Consider the following 17,517-nt stretch of genomic DNA (forward strand, 5'->3'; position numbering starts at 1 on the left):
TGAGAGTGGACAATATTTAGGTAGCTAGAAAAGAAATGGAATTTAGTCAGTATGAACAAAACAAGGAGGTGGCAGAGAAGGGCATCATCCAGGGATCTGGGTGACAAGGCTACCCCTGCTGGTGTGGCAGATCCAGGGAGTAGAGGTCAGCAAGGTTGAGATTTGGCAGCTTGAGGTCATGAATACAAGTGTGAAGATTGACTCTGGGTGCTGTTTGAAGTAACTGAGCAGAAAAGTTCAAGGGGAAATGATAAAACAGACATCTCTGGGGGGCTACAAGGGTACCCTGGTAGCTATGAGGGAGAAGAGAGGGAGGTCACTGAGGGTCTTTGTAGCAGCTGAACTGGCAAAAGTGCTGGGAATGAATAAAGAATAAAAATGTCTCAGATTAAAAAAGCATGTCTAAATAAATTTATGTCCTTGATAGAGGAGAAGGGAGAATCAATAACTGGGTTTCTCTGCTTAAGGACAATGTGGGCACTGAACTAAATATGTAAGGCAGAGAATTGGTTTTCAGTGTGTTTTGGATTGGATTTGAATATGTTGACTGTGAGCCAATGGCATTTTGATGCTTACAAAACTCAAAAGGTTGAGGTAATGTCCCAATTTTGGGGTGCTGCTGGCTCCTTCCATTAGCCAGTTTGATCTCTTACAGACCTCAGGGGAAAGGAGGGTTTCAGTGTCTTCTTGAAGCTCCTGCCCATGATTGCTTGTCACGAGGACGTCATGGGGCTCCACAGACTCTTTGACAGAGCATAAGGTCTACTCCCAATTGGACCAAGAAAGAATGCAGGTTTCGATACATGGAATTTCTTTTTTACTCCTGCAGCAAGGTCAGACTGAGGGGCCTGTGGTTTGTGGCCGTCTGGCTCCTGTGAGGTCTGCTGTCCTCCCTGCCTGCCGGCCCTCAGCTTGGCTAGAGGAGCGTGTCCCGAGCACCATCATCATTGTGAACAGGCAACCAAGCAGCCTTCCTCCCTGTACTCTTGGCATTCATGTGGCATGGCTATAAATTATGCCCAGTGTGTTCATTTTCAGTTTAAATGTGTTCTCATCCCAGAGGAGCGACTAATGGCGTCAAGTTACTGATGTGAAAAAAGCCTGCCGCTACAATGACTATGGATTAATGAAATAGCAGCCGTGGAGGCTGGGGTGGCAATAAATCGTCAGCCACTGGTGACATGGATTTTAAATTATGTTCTCCGTCCCCTTTCCCCTTCTCCAAAATCATTTTGCTGTGAAGTTGTTGGGTAAATGTTTACCTTTGCTTAAATGTTTGCTTTGTATTAAAAGTTTAGGCAAGCAAGGCCCCTTCCTCTTAGAAAACTGCAAGCCAGCTCAAGGGGATTTAAAAGCCTATCATACTTTTCTAGGAGGCGTGAAGCAAATCTCTTAATCCAGGATCATCAGTGAGTGATAAATTTCATTCAGGGAGCCCATTGATAGGCCATGGAGAGTCTGAGAATTCCTGATCCTAAAAGCAAATTGTTCATATGTTTTTCTAGAAAGATAGTCTATAGATTTCATCAAATTCACTAAATCTTCTGTAAAAGCAAAAATATTTTAAGGGTTACTATGGTGCATTGCACAGATGGCTATAATTTCTTCCTCTTCACATATCCAAGCCCTTGCAATGGAGTTTTGTAACTCCTTCTACTGAGAGGAGGAGTATTTATCCATCCCTTGATTTCTCGGTAGGACTTGAGACCAGCTTTGACCTATAGGATTTTAGCAAATGTAATGGAAGAAAACCAGAAAAAGAACTTGGACACTGGGGATGGCCTGCTTACTATTCCTGGACCTCTGCTGCTATGTGAACAGAGCTGGGCTAACCCTATGAGCTCCATGGCCCAGGCACCCCGATCCTTCCAGCTGACTCCCTAGGAATGCAGACAGCAAGCACAGCCATGACCAGTCACACCTGAGCCAAACCCGAACAGTCCAGCTCACACTGCTGCTTATGTAAGTTTGACCTAAATAAACATGATTTGGGGTATCTTATTACCCCAAACTGATACATGTTCTATATCAGACACTGCACATTTTGAGGGTGGGAGCATGTCCTATTTCAATTTTGCATTCCCTTTTCCTAGATACATAGGAACAATTTAATATGTATTTGTTCAAATGGGTAGAACTGGCCTCCCCAAGACTGGGCTTAAGCTCCTTTCTGAAGGTCACTTAGTAAATCAGGAGGGATTCCAGACCTGACTCTAAGCCTCAGTTTTCTCACATATAAAATGTGCTCCAAAATACCTACCCTGTGGTGCTGTTGCAGTTACTGGAGATACTATGTGCTTTAGAGAAGTGGTTGATTCATGACAGGATGGCAGCTTGAGCAGAGTCAAGCTTAGGAAGAAGCCTTGAAACACAGTGGCAGGCAGGACACCCTGCATGTTTTGGTGATCACCTATATTCAGCAAACAGACTGCAGTTTCCAGTTGTCAGCTTTTTCTGCTGCAAAGTAAGATTGGCTCCTTCAGGCTCAGAGGTCCAAAGAGTAAAGATGTCTCAAAATTCTGCATCTTCATAAAAGACCTTGGATAGTCAAAATAATCTTGAACAAAATGAACAAAGTTGGAGGCATCATAATGCCTGGTATCAAGACCTACTATAGGGCCTCACAGTAACCAAGATGACGCAGTGTGGTATAGAAACAGGTGCACACGTCAGTGGAGCAAACAGAGACCCCCAAAGGATACCCACACAGCTACAGACAGCTAATTCTCAAAAAAGGTACCAAAAACACTAAGCCTACTCAATAAATGGTGCCAGCAAAGCTGGATATCCTCCTGCAGAAGAAGGAAGTAGAATCCCTCTCACCCTGTACAAAAATCAACTTAAAATGGATCAAAGACCAGAATGGACCCCCTCAAACCAAAATGATTGTCAAAAACACAGGGAAAACTCATTTCTAAAGGTAACAACTTTTTGAATATGACCCCTAAAGCATAGGAAAGAAAATACAAAATAGGTAAGTGGGATTACATCAAATTTAAAATCTTCTGAATGATAGAGGAAATGATAGAGTGAAAAGACAACTTAGTCAGCGGGAGAAAATACTTGCTAACTATCCAAAACATATAAAGAACTTAAAAAACTTAAACCCCAAATAATCCAATTATAAGACAGGTAAATGATCTGACCAGACACTTTGCAAAAGCCAATAAATACATTTTAAAAAGACTCACTATCAGCAGTCATCCGGGGAAATGCAAATGGAAATCAGGAGATTCTAGCTCACTCCAATTAAAATAGCTAGTATTTTTTAAAAACCCAAAATAACAAATAACAAATAAATCCTGGTAAAGATGTGCAGCAAAAGGAACTCTCATATACTGCTGGCAGGGATGTAAACTGCCGGGACCATCATGGAGAACAGTAAGGGGTTCCTGAAGAAACTGCACAGATCCACCTGTCCCACATGGCCAAAGGAAATCAACAAATCAGCATATTTATTGCTGCACTACCCACAGCAGCCTTGATATGAAATCAACTTGGGTGCCCATCAAGAACTGGACGAAGAAAATGTTGTCACAGTGGGACATTATTCTGCCATAGAGAAGAATGAAATCCTATTATGTGCAGCAAAATGAGTACGACTAGCAGTTATTATGTTAAGTGGATGCTGAAAGGCAAGCACTACAGTTTCTCTCATACATGGAAGTCAAAGGAAAAAAAGTCAACCCAAGTGTAGAACACAGATCACTAGAAGCTGGGAACTGGCAGAGAGAGGAAGAGGGCAAAAGGGAGGCTGGACGTGAACAATGCACACTATATACATGCACGGAAATGTTACCCTGAATCCCATTAATCTGTACAAGTAATATATGTTAATCAAAAATAAATAATACAAAGTTCAGTTTTTACCAAAATGGAAACTAAGTTTATGCTTGGGAGCAAATATGAATGTAGTGATTGTTATCCAGTTACCGCTACATGTATCCCAAGAGGAAGTTGTAACTCATTCTGTCATGGTTTGAATAGGATTTTCTATCTGGAATGGTGACATGTTAACTACTAAAATCAGCAATAAGTAAGCAAAGAAAACAGCTGGATGGTGGCTTCAACATTTTCATATTTATTATAATCGTGCTTCCCTACAGCCAATGATAGAGTTGGCAAACCACGCCTGCCTCAATTACCTGCTCAGACACAGAGTAGCATTTCCAATAGGGAGAGTCACACAGTGAATAGGAGAGCGTGTGACCCCAGTAAGGCATGCGGAAAGGTGTGAGCCATCTCTCTCCATCTGGGTTTTCCTAGGATGCTCGTATGTTGGCGTCACATTCTTCTAAGAGTAGGATTAAATCTTCAATCAGGCTGTGTTCTCTGCCGTGTGTCACCCGCATAATATCAAAGGCCTGAAGGGAAAGGGAGAGTCACACAGTGAATAGGAGAGCGTGTGACCCCAGTAAGGCATGCGGAAAGGTGTGAGCCATCTCTCTCCATCTGGGTTTTCCTAGGATGCTCGTATGTTGGCGTCACATTCTTCTAAGAGTAGGATTAAATCTTCAATCAGGCTGTGTTCTCTGCCGTGTGTCACCCGCATAATATCAAAGGCCTGAAGGGAAAGGAGAGCAGACAGATTAGGCAGGCGAGCCCTGTCTGCTTCCTGTTTTCCCCATGATGCTGGGGTCGGTGAGCCTCAGGTCACAGGGTGAGCAGTCTCTGAGGCTCGTGCGCCGCGGTTCCCTGCGCCACCGCGTAAGTTACAGGCTGCTGTCCGGAAAGCAGATTTGTGACTCAATTCATCCAGGGAGCCAGAGAGAGCGGCCTTAGCAGACAGTTCAGAGCACAGGTTTAGGTGGTTACAGGTGCTTAAGAATGCCTACTGAGATGATTAGGGCACAGGAAAGAAGACAGGATGCCTCTACCTCCTGTGGTAACTGTTCGGTTCTGCACGCTGTATGTGGTTCTCATGTTAGGCACCGACACTGCTGTGTTCTTCCATCACATATGGCGTCAGAGCACGGGCATTCTGATGATCCCCTCCTTCACTTTCCATTTTCCCATCACTAAGTCCTGCCAATTCTACTTCCAAAATATTTCTGAAATCAGGGTGGGCTTGTGACTGCTTCAACAGGAGAACACAGTGGGAGTAAAGCTATCCATTGAGGCCACGGGGCCACAGGGCTTCTACCTCATTTGCCTGTTTGGTCCTGGAACTCAAGCCTCCATGCTGGGACAAGGTGCGGTGAGAGCCATGTCTAGGTGGCTTTGGCTGACAGTCCCACCCACCCTGAGGCTTTCTAGCCACACGGAAACCATCAGCTATTCCAGTGCCCAGCCAGAAGTCAGCCCAGTGAAACTCCAGAAAATGTGTCTCTCCAGACAAAACATCAGGTGTCATGAAAATGCAGGAATCCCTTCCTGTTGTGCTGCATCCCAGTTTCTGACTCAGACTCTATGAGCGTAATTCTGTTGCCATTTTACTCTACAGAGTTTTTGGATGGTTTATTATGAGCAATAAACAAGCAGAACACCATCAGAGATGTCTTTGCAATAAATGAATTAGACACACAATATCACCTTGCATTGCCCAAATGGGGCCTGGGGAGGGCTAGAAAGATGTTAGGCACCCAGCAAAGCACCTGTACCTAGTACTGAGGCTCAGTTGTGGCCGAGTACTAGTATCACTGGGGCAGTGCCAAGAGTCACCAGGCCCAGAGCACACACATGATCTACTGAAATGTGTTCTCTTGGACCCAGGCTGGGACTCCAGGAGAGTCTTGGATGCCCTGAGTTGTGAACATTCAGTACAGTAACTCAACAAGTAACAGCAGCTATTCATTACCCAATGTTAATTTATAGTCAGCATAATTACTATTTTAATAGCTCTATACAATTAATGCCATTATGTTTATAGACCATTATTTAATAAAGCACTCTTGGAAATTTAGATCTTTTCATGTTTTTATTATGATATGTTGCAGATCTTCTAGCCTAAAACATTTTTTTGTCTTTGTTAGATATTAGCTTAAGATAAATTTCTAAGGGTAGTACTGGACATGGACATCAGAAAAGCCCAGAATTCTGGAGGGGGTAAGCACCTTGCTGGCCAGCTGTGAGACCCCATTTGTTCTCACAATGTTCCCCTTGTGAGAGCCCTTCGTGTGAACAGAGAAGAGACTGAAGCCAGAGATGCAATGCAGTCAGGTGGGTGGTGGCCCCGTGGTTTCAAATGGATAGCTTTACTCCTACTGTGCTCCTGGCTTCTTTAAAAAGTCCCCTTTATGCTAGAAGAAAGGAAAACAAGCAGACAGAGTGAGGTCTATAGTTAGCTGCTCAAAGAGAGGGAGAAGGGGAAAAGAGCAGGAAAGGCCAGGCCTCTCAGCCTGGAAGAAAGCTCTGATCATGGGGCTGGGAGGCCAGCTGTCACCTGCAGCAGCAGTCAGAGCCCCAGAAGGAGGCTGGGCTGAGCGAGGTGTGAGGCAGTTCTCTTCTTATTACTGCCAGGGTGTCTGCCCTGTGGGGGCACAGTGTATGCCAACAAATCCTGAGGCACGGGGTCCTGGGCGGGCAAGAGAGGCATTGGGCGCTGCCCACCTCACAGGCAGCCAAGCTCTGTGAGCTTCCTTCAGGCAGATTAAAGAGAAACGTCTGATGTCATTCAGCAAGCACCCTGGGCCTCCACTGTTCTGGAAATCCTAAGGTCCTAGGCAGAGGCCCGTGTGGCATTGTGACTATAAGGGAGGGAGGGGGACTCCTGGAGTCCTCATACTTGAAAGCTGCCTTAGAGGTCCTTTTCCTTTCCACGCAGCAGAGGCCGGATGTGCTGCACTGTGGCAGCATAGGATAAATGGAGCAGAAGCACAGCCTGAAAGCGTCTTTGTAGAAGGGGCATCACTTTTCACACTGAAAGGGGCCAGGCCTGGCCCGCGGGCTGGCCTCCCTCTCGCCTGCACAACGCCCTCTGCTGGTGAGGGCCGGGCTTGGTTTCCGGAATGCCCAGAGCAGGGGCTTTTCCTGCTGCTTGCATTTCTCCAGGTTCTCCACCTGCAGGAGGACTGGTCTGTGCTTCCTTGCGATTTCCCACACAGACTAAATGACAACGCCATCTTCTTGCTAAGGTGACAGTATGAGGGTGATCCGCATGTTTTCAAATATAATTCTGGCTCCAGTCTTTCTTTCTCACTCCCTTTCTTCTGGTTCTAGTCATGTTTCGCTTTCTCATTTCCAGCTTTAAGAATAAGTCCTCTCAAAAGTCAAAGTTCACTGCCACTGATCTGGAGCCCTCCTGTTCACGGCAGGACAGACCTGCCCTCTGACAGCAGGACAAGCGTCCACAGGGGGCATGCAGCCCAGCCATTCTGGAGTTGCAGGGCTCCAGCAGGGACCTCCCTGGCCTCCCAACCTACCGACTCAAGGCAGGGCCTAGACACCAGCCATTCCAACATGCTCCTGTTAGGGAAGGACCTGCTCCCAAGGTCACCTGGCCTGAGAAGCGGACTGAGGGGTGCTGCACAGCTCTCAGGACTCATCCCCAGTCCATCCCACCATGCATGTGTACCTCCACCAGACAGCAGTCTGCAGTGACCGAGGAGAAGGGCTGGGCTCCTGGACGTGGCTTCTGAGACACCCTGAGGGGCACAGAGGTCTTGCTAGTCAAGAGGCTGCCCACTGTGTTCTGTACTGTTATTTAGTGGCGACTACAACACTTAGAGCAGAGGTGGGAGGGGGCAGCCCCAGGTACATCTGCACAGTTACGAGAACCCAACCTCCAAGGATCTTCTCCCCAGAGCGGCTGGAAGCAGTGAGGTAAGAGGTGTAGGAGGGAACAGAGCACTAATTTGAAGAGACTGAAAAATACTACATCATTTGTCTAAAAAACAAAACTCAACATAGATGATTAGTTAACAAATAAATCTTGTGACTTTTTCTGAAAAATAGACAGATGTAGAAGAAAGCAGGAAGGGAGAAACTCGGTTATGTGTGAAGTGTGACAGTGACTTTCGCGTTGTGGATGTGTCTGCATGAGAATGACACGATGCACTCGTGGACAGGAAGGGACAACCCAGTCCTGGTGATGGAGGGGACACCTGATGGTTATCCAGGATGTCACCTGGAACTGGGGCAAGCTGCTCCCATGACATAGAAGGGGCCCTTTGTGCGTCCAGACACAGCTCTTCGGGCCATGGGAAGATGAAAGAAAAGTTACAATTAATCTCTGACAAACCAGAGCAACTGTTTCCAGGAGCTGAATCTCCCTCTCAGAAACTCCCAAGTGCCATACACACCATGTCAGAGAAGACAGTTTCAGTTTAATTTCCTGCAGCAGCATACAAAACAGATTAAGGAAATATAAAATCAGAGCCAGCTTGTGTTGGGAAAAGCTTATCTCTTTCCATTAAATTTTATTTTTTTAACGGTAGCATTTTAAAAGAGCCTGTACATAATCCTTCACAGAGGACTCGTTTGGAAGCTCCTGGGAGGAGCGGGTGTGCACCCATGTATAGATTCTAAATGTCACACGAGAAATGGAAGCATAGATTGTCTGCCACAAGACAGGCACATGATTCACTGAGGAATTAAGAAAGGGTCCCAGAACTGATTTCAATCTCATCGCATCTTTTTTTAGAAGTAATTTTAGAATTGTCACCATATATTAAAGACAATGAATTAAATCAAATTGAGATTCAAAGTTGGAAGCAATATGGCTTTCATATTAATTTTTAATACAAATATATTAACCATATCAAAGATCTCATATACTTTCTACAGTGAGCCTGAGGAATCCAATAAATTACTTCCCCGAGCATGATTTAAATATGGATATAAAATCAGATGGAAAAATGCATGTATGATAAGAACCTCTGGAATGAGATCACAACAGGAAGCTTCAAACACTGGAGCAGCCTTTTTTATTTTGCCCATCTCGGGAGCACAGGGTGAGGGGGTAGTTTGGGGAGTAGAGTAGGAAATATAAGCAAGAGCTACACACATCAAGCAACTCCAGAGGCACAAAAAGCTCTTCACAAAGGCAGAAAACCCTAAAGCCTCTTGATTACCTATCTGAGCTCAGCAGCGCCCCTGCTGACCCCACTGCCCACGACACCTGGAGTAATTAACTCTCCAAGTGCGCAACCCCAGGAAAGGATTTTGTCTTTCTGGGAGGTAGAATGTCCTGGCAGAAAACATCTGTCCGTTCATTCATTTACCATTGCCTGAGTAGCTATCAGGGGCGAGATTTGACCTTTGACCTGGGAGGAGATCTGGCACAAGAAATAGATCATCCCAGTGAAGCAATATGTGCAACATGCAAAGTGCTGGGACGCCCAGAGGGAGGGGACCAGAGCTGCCTAGGGAAGCCTCAGGCGGGGGTCACAGATACAAGGGGCTCACGAGGTAGAAACCTCCAGTGCTAGCAACTATTCCAGAAAAACAGTTGCTGTGTTGCTACATTTATTCAATCAAATGAATATTAAGTACCTGAGACACCGCGGAGAAGTCATCTCTTCCGTGAGCCTCAGTTTCCTCAAATAAATGGAGACAAAAGAAGAGCAATGGAGTCCCAAGGAGCTTTATAATGTGCCACACTAGACACAGAGCTAGGGGGTGTAGATTTAGCTTTATTTCCAAATATTGTTATTGACTTCTAATTTAAATCCATTGTGGTCAGAAAATTTTCTTTGTGTGACTTGAAACCTTTTACATTTACTGAGATTGTTTTATGACCCAGAATATGGTCTATGTTCTGTAGATATCTAAAATGAATATGTATTCTACTACTGTTGGGCAGTGTTTTATAAGTGTCAATTAGATCCTATTGGTTGATGATGTTACCGAAATTTTCTACAACCTTGGTGGTTTTCCAGCTGTTCTATCAACTGTAAAAAAGAGGGGTCTGATTTCTCTAACTATATTGTGATTTGGGTTTTTTTCTCTCTTTTCAATTTTATCAGTTTCTGTTTCCAATCTTTTATAACTATGTGGTTTGGGGCATATATATTTAGCATTATTATGCCCTCTTGGTGGATCTGACTTCTTTTTCATTATATAATGTCCTTTGAGTCTCTAATAAAATTTTATTTGTCCCACCTTATCTGATATTAATATAGCCATTTGGCTTTTGATTATGCTTTAATGATATATCTTCTTATATCCTTTTACTTTTAACCTATTTCTATCATTATATTTTAAAGAAAATTTTGTTTAAACAACATATACTTGGGTCATTTTTAAAATAATCTGTTCTATTAATTTCTGCCTTTTAATCAATATATTTAGACAATTTGCTTTTTTACAGACTACTTATATAATCATGACATAATTATTAATACATTAGGATTCAAATATACCATTTTATTTTTGTCGCTTACTTTCTCTGCTTTTTTTTTTTTTCTTCCTACTTTCTTTTTCCTGTGTTTCTGCTCACTGGCACATTTTTTTAGAATTTCATTTGTGGGGTGTGTGTGTGTGTCTTTGGTACTGGGTACTGAAGCCAGAGCCTTCACATTGAGATACATCCCCAACCCCTCTCTTAAAACTTTTGAGTCAAGGTACTACTACTAAGTTACTAAGTTGCCCAGGCTGGGCTCAAATATGGCAGGTTTCTACCATACTATTTTTTACTATATTTCTTATATAGCTTTTAAAAAGTGATTATATAACTGGAACCACATCACACAGCATTATAATTTTTGCTTTGGCTGTCAACCTAGAAAACTCAAGAGGAGAAGGAAAGTCTGTCTTTCTTGTGCATATTTTTGCTTATGCTCCAAGATTTCTTCTTTTATCACTTTCTATTTAGAGAATTTGCTACCACAATTCCTTCAGGGTAGTTCTTTTGGTGACAAATACTTTTAGTTTTCCTTTCTGTATGAATGTCTTAATTTCCACATCATTCCTGAAGGATATTTTTGCTGAATACAGGATTTGGGGTTGACAGTTCTTTTCTTTTACTACTTGAAAAAAAAATTTGGTACTTTCTCCTTACTTCCATGGTTTCTGATGAGAAAATTGCTGTCATTCAAGTTGTTTCCCTCTGTAGGTAAGGAGTTATTTTTCTCTTGCTGCTTTAAGGAATTGTTTTGGTTGTGGTAATAGCATAAAGATGGATACATAAGACAATAGAGCACAACAGGGAGCCTAGAAATGAACCCTCACGTATATAAAAGAATTATCTCAACAAAGGTGAAACAAGATTACTCAGTAGAGAAAGGTCAATCTCTTCAGCAAATAGCTTGGAAAAATAATATCCACATGCAAAAGAAGTGGGCCATTCCCTAACTCATATGCAGAAAGTAACTCAAAGTGGATCTGCTTATATGAGGTATACAGAATATGCAAATACATAGAGACATAAAGGACAGTGGGTACTAGGATACCGGAAGAAGTGTAAGGGTTAGGAGGTTATTACTTAATGGGTACAGAGTTTCAGTATGGCATAATGCAAAAGTTCTAGAAATGGAAAGCAGTAATGTGTGATTGCTGTAGCTTTATAGCAAATTTTGAAATCAAGAATTATGAGTCTTCCAATATTGTCCTTTACTAATCCATGGATATGGGCTATCATTCTGTTTACTTATATTTTCTTTAATTTCTTTCAACAATGTTGTATAGATTTTAATTTATAAATCATTCATCTTTTTGGTTAATTCCTAAGTATTTTATTCTATTTGATGCTGTTGTAAATGGAATAATTTTCTTAACTTTTTTGGATTGTTCATTATTAATGGTTAGAAAAACACCTGATCTATGTGTGTTGATTTTGTATCATGCAACTTTGCTTGTTGTATTATGTTTCCTAGATATAAATCACGCCATCTGTGAACAGAGATATGTTCGATTTTGATGCCATGCCTCTATCACTATTTAAAAATTTTATTTTATTAGTACATGTATGTAGCACATGATGTTTGCTTTCCCATAGGAAGCTGGTACATGTACATAACACATCTTAATTCCTTTTCTCATCCTCTTTCTCTTCTCTCTTTCACATCTATACATCTCTTGATCCCCTAGCTTTTTTTCTGTTTTTGTAAAGCATTCTTTCCAACCCACTTTGTTTCTCTGCTCCTTCTGACACTCCAATGTTGGGATGATGATGATGATGATGATGATGATTTGTTCACAAATTCCCGAGGATTTTCATTCAATTCTACATTTTTTCTTTTTTCTCTGTTTTTCAGATTGGGTAGTTTTTATTATTTTATCTTCAAGTTTACCAATTTGTTCCTGTTATGCCCATTTTGTTGTTCAGCTTAAGTTCTATTTATTTTGGTTACTCTTTCCTTCATTCTTCCTTTTTTTGGCAGTGTTGAACATAAAACCCAGGGCCCTGTGCATGCCAGGCAAGTCCTGCACAACTAAACTACATCCTCAGATTCATTTATCAGTTCTTAAATTTCTACTTGCTTATTTATATCTTCTGTAACCTCTTCTGGTTCCTTAATATTTTATATTTTTCCCTGTGTTTTGAGGATGTCTGTAATTATTCACCGAAGCATTTTTATGATGGATGCTTAAAAATTTTTGTCAGATAATTTTAACATCTTGGTTATCTTGTACTTGGCCTATATTTATTCCATTTTTTCCATTAATATTGAAATATTCCTGGCTGTTATGGCTTGTATCTAGATGTCTCCAGAAAGCTTCATGAGCTCATAGGTAGGACTTTTGGGAGGTGGCTGTATCATAGGTGTGTGACAATGGAATAGTGAGTGTGATTAAGGGTGTGTGGCATTGGATTAGTCCATTAGCTGTTTTACCATAGTTCTTGGTGTGGACAATGAGAAATCCCACAGTGGGTGTGAGTGGCACCACCCAAAAGGCTTGTAGCCTAGAGGGGATAAAAGGGAAAAGGCTCCTCTCTGTTTACTGTGTCCTGCCTGCCACTCCAGGGACTGTTTCTCCTCTGCTATGTCCCTCTGCCATGCTGCCCAGTCTTGGAACCAGATAACTGTGGACTACAAACTGTGAGCCAAAAACCTTTCCTTCTTGAACTTTGAGTGTCAGGTATTTTGTCTCAGCAATGAGAAAAGTAACTAAGATACTGGTTCTTCGTATAATGAGTGATTTTCAGGTGAAACATGACCATTTTTAGCACTGTGTTATGAGATTCCACAGTTCAACTACACCGTTGTTTTTGTTCACTTTCTTTGACATCACCCCAGTAGGAGAGTGGGGTTATATTGCCTTGCTAGTACCACATGAAGGTATAAACCTAGGTTCCTCACTTGATTGCTTGTTTCTACTGGGCTTTTATGCTCCAATAAGGAAATTTTTACTTATTTTTTATCACCATGCTTAAATTTTGCCTGTAATTTTATTCCTTTTCCTCTTCTCTTTCTCCTTCTCCTCCTTTTCTTTTTCTCTCCCCCTCTCCCTCTTCTATTAAAAAACGCTCCTAAATCTAATATCTTCTATTTGATAGTCAGTAGGCATTCACAAATATCAGAGCCAGGGATTTCTGAACCACTCTTCGAAGGTATTAATGACTATCACAATACATGATTTATCCATGCCCTCTTGTCTCCCTCTCTCCTTTCAGCCTACCATGTGTTAGAGTGTGGTGCTCATGTTTAGAGGAGGAAAGCCCTCTTCCCTACCAAGTATTAAAAATGTTTTGTATATGTACACTTTTCTCTGGTAAATTGGGAGTTCTTTCTTATAACCTCTTTGTCATGACCAAAGAGGTTAAGAATCTCTGTAGCAAAGTAAGAAATTGGGAAAACAAAACTGTATTATTTAACTACTCATTGTGCAGAGATGGTGCAGGCTGGAGTAGAGAGAGACAAGTGTGGAGTAGCTGGAAAGGAGCAACTTCTGGGACCTGTAGCCTATATCCGCTGTTCAGATCCAGGGAAAGCTAAACAGAGTCTCAGAATAAAAGGGAAAAAAAATAAAATCCAATAATTAAAGTGTGATGCAAGAGGTTTGAATCTAGATTGCACACAAACAAAACCCATGTTACAGCTTATGCTTAGACATCCCCCCAGAGCTTTGTGCAGTCATAGGTGGAGCTTCTTCAGAGGTGGCTGGATCTAGGGTGTATGACACTGGAATTGACTCATGGTGCAATGCTAGGATCAAGGGAGCTAAGAACAATAGGATGAGTGCTACCTGCCCTAAGTAGCCCGGATAAGATATAAGGGACAGAAAGAGCTATGGTCATCCCCTACTTGTTTTGCTACTTTTTCCCCACCATGAACTGTTTCTTCTCTGTGACGCCTGTCTGCCATGCCACCCTGCCTTGGAGCCAGCTGATTATGGACTGAAACCTCTATACACTATGAGCTAAATAAACCTTCCCCCTTCAACTCTGGGTGTTGGGTATTTTCTCTCAGAAATGACAAAAGTAACCAAGACAGAATTTAGTACCAGAGAAGTGGGGTCATTGCTGTGATTGGACCTGACCATGTGTTTCAGGAGCCTTTGGAGCTGGCTTGTGGGAAGGGGAAAAGATTTGGAGATGCCAACTAAAAAAGCAGATCTGGAATTTGATGAGGCTGTACTTGATGGGTGATTCTGGTCAGAGCTCAGAAGATCAGAATGCTGATAGAAATTCTGTCAGTAAAGACCAGGCTTGGGATGTTTCTGCCGGGAAGGACTACACTGGCTATTGGACTCCGGACAATGTATGTTATGCCTTGTTAGAAAGCTTGTCTCCATTTTGCTCATCTCCAGAGACTTTGTCTGAGACTGAGATTAAGGGTGGCAGACTAATTGGCAGAAGAAATTTCAAGGGAGTCTAATGTTGAGGCAGTGGCATGGCTACTGCTGGGGGCCTTTAGCCAGATTTATGTTGAGAATCAAGAGGAAAGAGCCCAGTTGAATGATTTAAAATGTTTTGAGTGTGGACAGAAAGGAAACTCCAATAAAGTTATGGCCTGAAAAGATGGAACAGAAGATAAATTGAAAACAATAGCAAGGAAAAGCCAAGTATTTCAGAAGAAGACAACAGAAAAGGTGGCCTGAGGACATCACAAGAACCAACAAAATTCTTGCCTCTGCAGTCTCTGAGTTGCAAAGGTGAAAGACTGCTTTGAGAAGAGAGCCTCAGAGCACCATGTTCCAGAATAGCAGCAGCCTATAGCAGCAGGGAAGTTGTTCCTCAGGATTTGGTTCACAGGCACTTGACCCCTACAGCCAAGAGAAGGAAGCCTGGCTACTGCTTCAGCTGACAGCAGAACCTGGCATCATCCACATGGTGCTGGTTTTAGGCGCATGCAGAATGCAAGAGTTATGGGGCTGGGAAGGCTTCCACCCAGATTTCAGAAGGCCTGGGAGGCCAGGCAGTGTGCCGCTGAGAAGGTAGTGTGTGAAGCCAAAGGTGCCGTGGAGACCCCGGAAGTCCGGAGAAGACAGGAACGTGGATCTTCTGAGGAAAACTGCAAGGATGGAGCAGAGCCAGCCCCAGAGAGAAGCCGCCACGGGAGCTACAACCACTGGCAGTGCCACAGGGGTGGAGCCACCCAAGCCCTTTGGAATTCACAGCATGCCCACAGATTTCCCGGGATGCTGAAAGCGGAACTGTGGGATTTTATGTTTGCCCTGCTGGATTTTGGTCTTGCTTTGTTCTCATATCCCCATTTGTAACTTTTGGAATGGAAGTGTGTATCTTGTGACATTGAATGTTAGAAGTTTTAACTTTCTTTTCATTTATACAGAGGCTTACAGTTAAGAATTTGATTTAAATCTCAGAGGTGCTTTTGGACTTGAACTTTTCAGTCGTGCTAAAACTGTTAGGACTTTGACAATTCTCAGAGATAGACTAAATGCCTTTTGCAAAAAGGGATGTGCATAAGTCTTTGGAGGGACAGGACAGAATGTTATGGCTGTGTTTAGATGTCCCTCCAAAGCCTCACGTGGCCATAGGTAGGGCTTTTTCAGAGTATGCAATGTGGAATTGACTCATGGCGCAGTGCCAGGATTGAGGGCACTAGGATTAAGGGTGTGAGTGCACCCACCCTAAGTAGGTTGGATATGATATAAGGAATAGAAGAGCTGTGGTCATCCCTTGCTTGCTTGGCTTCCTTTTCCTTGCATGAACTGTTTCTCCTTGACACCCGCATGCCATCCACCCTGCCTTGGAGTCAGGCCATTATGGACTGAAACCTCTACACACCAAAAGATAAATAAACCTTTCCTCCCTTAACTTATGGGTGTTGGGAATTTTGTCTCAGTAACAGGAAAAGTAACTAAGATAACTGGTTATTGAGGTGAAAAGAAAAAAAAAGGCTTTTGTAACCTGACCTTTGCGAACAAAGCACTCCTGACAAATCAGCAATGCTGGGGTGGGAATGAGGGAGTCAGGAGCACCCAGAGCTCACTGAGAAGCAGCAGGCTCATCTACAAGACAGCCCAGATGGGGCCAGGTGTCCGTGAGATGCGAGAAGTCAAATTAGTGGCAAACAAAAGCCTTCCAAGAAATACATGGAAAGAAATGAAAGTAGATTAGAGATAGGAGAAAGCAAGAGGGAAGCACTGTGCAGGGACCCTGGGGCCGTCCTGTGGCAGCAATCTTAAGAATTTCAGCTGAGCCCAGAGGAGATGGAAACCTAAACCAAATCAGAGCTGGCTAAATGGATTCCTTTTCTGGAGGAGGCTGGGTCTTAATCAAATCTGTAACACATTTCTGTTTCTGAAGCTTCTCTGATTTCTGTTCCACACTCAGGCTTTGAAAACCTCATTCAAGCTATTTCATGGCATTATTTCCAGGATTTTTAAGGCAAGAAATAATACCCAAGAGCGCCCATTTAAAGCACACAACAGTTTCAAAAGGCAAAGAATCTCACTTCTCTTTCCCCTCTCTGGGCTTCCTGAGTCCCAAGGAAGCTCAAGAGAGTTTCTGAGGAAAGAAACTGAGCTGCGTTCCGGAATCCAGGGTCACACGAGTTCTGGTATCGATACGCACATTCAGGCCATTCCTCTACTACCGAATGCTCAGCAAAGGTCCCAACAAGGTCTGGCGCATTGGCGTATACAGCTCAGACAACAGGGCTGGGTGGGCCTTTAATGCTCTCTACTCGTTAAGAAATCCATCCATTCAAGCACAGGCTCAACAGAACTTGTGTTCGGGGCATTGCGCCTGTGTGTGGTGGCACCAGAAGACACCCGAGGTACCACAGTCAAGGTCCTCTAAGGCATTCTCACTCACCTCACAGAAACAACACACCCTGCAAACTGCTGGAGAGCAGTTACATGACATGACTTCAACAGAAGAACTACACACAACCCTCACCTACAAACACGAGTACTAAAGTGACCGGCTAGTGGGAGGGTAGTCAGAATGAGAGTTCCCACCACAGTAACGGCCCCCAAGCACTCAAACGCTTGAGACTGGCAAGCCTACTCTCAACTACCTCATTGACTTTTCAAAACAACTCTGTATGATAGGTTTATTCTCATTTTACAAATATAATTATATTCAGAGATGAAGTGTCTTGCATCGGCTGGGTGTAGTGGTGCATACTTGTAACCCCAGCATTCAGAAGGCTGAGGGAGGAGTATCGTCATGAGTTCAAGGTCAGCCTGGATTACAGCCTGTCTCAAAAAAAAAAAAAAAAAAAA

The 17,517-nt window shown here is 43.1% G+C and overlaps 1 protein-coding gene across 5 annotated transcripts in view; it reads right to left on the bottom strand.

Moving 5' to 3' along the window:
• Positions 1-4,380: 4,380 nt before the first annotated feature.
• Smyd3 (SET and MYND domain containing 3) overlaps positions 4,381-17,517 on the bottom strand; it is a 690,610-nt gene continuing 677,473 nt past the window's right edge. For all 5 annotated transcript variants that reach the window (XM_010642624.2, XM_010642628.2, XM_010642626.2 and 2 more), the window contains one exon: positions 4,381-4,564. In XM_010642624.2, the coding sequence (XP_010640926.1) occupies positions 4,463-4,564 (102 nt within the window). In that variant the 3' untranslated portion in view covers positions 4,381-4,462. The remainder of the gene's footprint in view (positions 4,565-17,517) is intronic.

Source organism: Fukomys damarensis, unplaced genomic scaffold (assembly GCF_012274545.1).
Source record: "Fukomys damarensis isolate Sample0158 unplaced genomic scaffold, DMR_v1.0_HiC HiC_scaffold_11, whole genome shotgun sequence".
Taxonomy (NCBI): domain Eukaryota; kingdom Metazoa; phylum Chordata; class Mammalia; order Rodentia; family Bathyergidae; genus Fukomys; species Fukomys damarensis.